The sequence below is a fragment of the Austrofundulus limnaeus genome, unplaced genomic scaffold (genome assembly GCF_001266775.1).
Source record: "Austrofundulus limnaeus strain Quisiro unplaced genomic scaffold, Austrofundulus_limnaeus-1.0 Scaffold586, whole genome shotgun sequence".
Taxonomy (NCBI): Eukaryota; Metazoa; Chordata; class Actinopteri; order Cyprinodontiformes; family Rivulidae; genus Austrofundulus; species Austrofundulus limnaeus.
In genome coordinates this window covers 23398-27076 of record NW_013952988.1, presented here as the reverse complement: position 1 = coordinate 27076, position 3679 = coordinate 23398, and the positions used below count along the sequence as shown (strand labels likewise).

The 3679-nt window shown below is 47.7% G+C and overlaps 1 protein-coding gene across 1 annotated transcript in view; it reads left to right on the top strand.

The window, feature by feature from the left end:
- Window positions 1–2174: 2174 nt before the first annotated feature.
- Window positions 2175–3679, top strand: part of uvssa (UV-stimulated scaffold protein A) — a gene marked incomplete at its 3' end in the record, with an annotated part of 15789 nt that continues 14284 nt past the window's right edge. The window contains 3 exon segments of the mRNA XM_014026734.1: window positions 2175–2252; window positions 2593–2714; window positions 2788–2941. Coding sequence (XP_013882188.1) covers window positions 2605–2714; window positions 2788–2941 — 264 coding nt within the window.

Here is a 3679-nt window from a genome sequence, read left to right as displayed (position 1 = left end):
CTGACCCTGGCCTAGCAAAGACCTGACCCTGGCCTAGCAAAGACCTGACCCTGGCCTAGCCAAGATCTGACCCTGGCCTGCCAAAGACCTGACCCTGGCCTACTAAAGACCTGACCCTGGCCTGCCAAAGACCTGACCCTGGCCTAGCCAAGACCTGACCCTGGCCTAGCCAAGACCTGACCCTGGCCTACTAAAGACCTGACCCTGGCCTGCCAAAGACCTGACCCTGGCCTGCCAAAGACCTGACCCTGGCCTACCAAAGACCTGACCCTGGCCAAACAAAGACATGACCCTGGCCTACGAAAGACCTGACCCTGGCCTAGCAAAGACCTGACCTGACCCTGGCCTAGCAAAGACCTGACCTTGGCCTAGCAAAGACCTGACCCTGGCCTAGCAAAGACCTGACCCTGGCACACCAAAAACATGACCCTGGCCTACCAAAGACCTGACCCTGGCCTAGCAAAGACCTGACCCTGGCCTACTAAAGACGTGACCCTGGCCTACCAAAGACCTGTCCCTGGCCTACCAAAGACGTGACCCTGGCCTACTAAAGACCTGACCCTGGCCTACTAAAGACCTGACCCTAGCCTACCAAAGAACTGACCCTGGCCTACTAAAGACGTGACCCTGGCCTACCAAAGACGTGACCCTGGCCTACTAAAGACCTGACCCTAGCCTACCAAAGAACTGACCCTGGCCTACCAAAGACATGACCCTGGCCTACCAAAGACATGACCCTGGCCTACCAAAGACATGACCCTGGCCTNCACACACACACACACACACACACACACACACACACACACACACACACACACAATGTGGAATCTCTATTTTGAAATATTGACACAAATGTAGATAATTGTCCTGAGTGGCAGGGGCGGAGCCAGTGGTGGCCATGGCTGCCACAGTCCAATCTTTGGCCCCCCCATTGGCCACCCTGCTGCACACACATTACACAGTGAAACAACCTTTACAGGTGTAATAATCCTCCTGAACAGTTGGTGGCAGTGTTTAACAGTTTGAAACATCACTGAAAAAAAATAGTGATAAGGAAGTGATTGTTTTCTTTTTACGCAGAAGAAATGCCAATCTGACTTATGGTGACAAATGTTTTTTGTTTTATTTTGTTTTGTTTTTTGTCACCCTAACACAGTGTCATTTTATGTTATGGAGGTTGAATGTTGCTCTGTGTTTGGTTATAAGAAGGCCTATCACGAAATCAGAAAAAGCGAAACACCCCTCTAAATTTACTGTCGGTGGTTATCAGTATTACACCTGTTCATTGGGTAAAAATATTAACGTTAGTTTCAAACATGCAGTTGAAGGTCATCATTATTTGGCACAATGACATGTGTTACAATTAAAAATAAATAAATAAACAATATAAAAGTAAAAAGCACCCCTATAGTCAATGGATATGATAAATTGTGTCACATCAATTAAACTTATCTCAGATATAGCAGTGAGTTTAAAAACAGGATGATGGAAATAGTTTAATGAATAATTTGTCTATGAAATAATTAAATCAAGTGTTTATTTATGTAGGTAAAAGTATGTTAAACAACCTAGTAAAATACACCAGAATGATGGAAATGGCATCTATTTTGTTCAAAATTTAGGACTCCCAGACCCCGCAACAGTGTGTCCCCCCACTTTTAAAATGGTTCTGATGCCCATGTTTATAAGGTCACTGCCTATGGAAGGACATGAGGAAATGACCAAAACCACAAAGATTAAAATTTCAAGTAAAAAATGATGTAATTTTCCTGGCCACCCCTGTGTGAGTGGTGGTCCCAGTCTGGCCACCCCTGTGTGAGTGGTGGTCCCAGTCTGGCCACCCCTGTGTGAGTGGTGGTCCCAGTCTGGCCACCCCTGTGTGAGTAGTGGTCCCAGTCTGGCCACCCCTGAGAAAGATGTCTGGCTCCACCACTGCTGAGCGGAACTGTGTAGAAAGGCATGGGCCAGGCTAGATACGAATAGCTTTTTTTATTGAAGAAAATAAAAAGACAAAGTTCCCTCTGTTTTTATTGTTATTTGTTTTATTTTGTGTCACTGTCATCATTGCATTCTTTTTGTTTGCTTGGAGTTAATATAAAAGGTCGATGCCTTGTTTGTTCAAGTTCATTCTTTTATTCTGAAAAGTCAAACCGGTAGTTGTTGCTGTTTCCGGAAGTGAAGCGGAACCAAAGTGCAGCTGTTTTTGTTTACTCCAGAAAGAGTCAAGAAACAGAAGCTACCAGGCCATTTTAGTAAGTCGTGTGATAAATTATTATTTTCTATTTATTTTATTATTATTATTTTTACTAAGACTCGTTCGGTCCACATTCATTTCCTGTTGGTTGCGGTAACTTATTTATCAACCACCATAGTTAAACAAAAGAAGAAGAAGAAGCTGTTCCTGTTCTCCGGAGTCACTTCTGTGTTGCTCCAACAACTGTCTGAAGGATTTATTTCCCGTTAATAATTTAAAGATCGGAAAATAAAAACTCTGAGTGACTTTAGAGAACAAAGACGAGAGTTTACCACAAACAGAAACATGTTTGTTTATTAGTTTATGATAAATAAAACACTGTGTCTCTGTCTGCTCAGTCTGTGTCCGGGATGGAGATGCCTCAGAGGCAGCAGCTCCAACAGCTGATAGAGGAGCTGACCACATCTGGACAGCCACAGCTGGACCAGAACAAGACAAGAGAGCTGAAGAACATCTGCAGGTCTGCAGCAGACAGCTGGACCAGCACAAGTCCAGTCCTGGGTCTGATCTCTGCTCTGCTTTTTGTCCCTCAGAGCATCCAGTGACTGCATCGACCACGTCTACCATCTACTGATGACCCAGTTAAACCAGGACCACGCTGAGATCCGACTGTCCGCCTTCCAGATCGTCTCCGAGCTCTTTTCCAGATCTCACCACTTCAGGACCCTGCTGGTGGACAACTTCCAGGTGAGCGTAGTCAAAGACCTGACCCTGGCCTACCAAAGATCTGACCCTGGCCTAGCCAAGACCTGAACCTGGCCTACCAAAGACATGACCCTGGCCAACCAAAGACATGACCCTGGCCTACCAAAGACCTGACTCTGGCCTACCAAAGACCTGACCCTGGCCTACCAAAGATCTGACCCTGGCCTAGCCAAGACATGACCCTGGCCTACTAAAGACCTGACCCTGGCCTACCAAAGACATGACCCTGGCCAACCAAAGACATGACCCTGGCCTACGAAAGACCTGACCCTGGCCTACCAAAGAACTGACCCTGGCCTACCAAAGATCTGACCCTGGCCTAGCCAAGACCTGACCCTGGCCCAGCAAAGACCTGACCCTGGCCCACCAAAGACATGACCCTGGCCTACCAAAGACCTGACCGTGGCCTACCAAAGACATGACCCTGGCCAACCAAAGACATGACCCTGGCCTACGAAAGACCTGACCCTGGCCTACCAAAGACCTGACCCTGGCCTAGCAAAGCCCTGACCCTGGCCTACCAAAGACCTGACCCTGGCCAACCAAAGACATGACCCTGGCCTACCAAAGACCTGACCCTGGCCTAGCAAAGCCCTGACCCTGGCCAACCAAAGACATGACCCTGGCCAACCAAAGACCTGACCCTGGCCAACCAAAGACCTGACCCTGGCCAACCAAAGACCTGACCCTGGCCAACCAAAGACATGACCCTGGCCTACC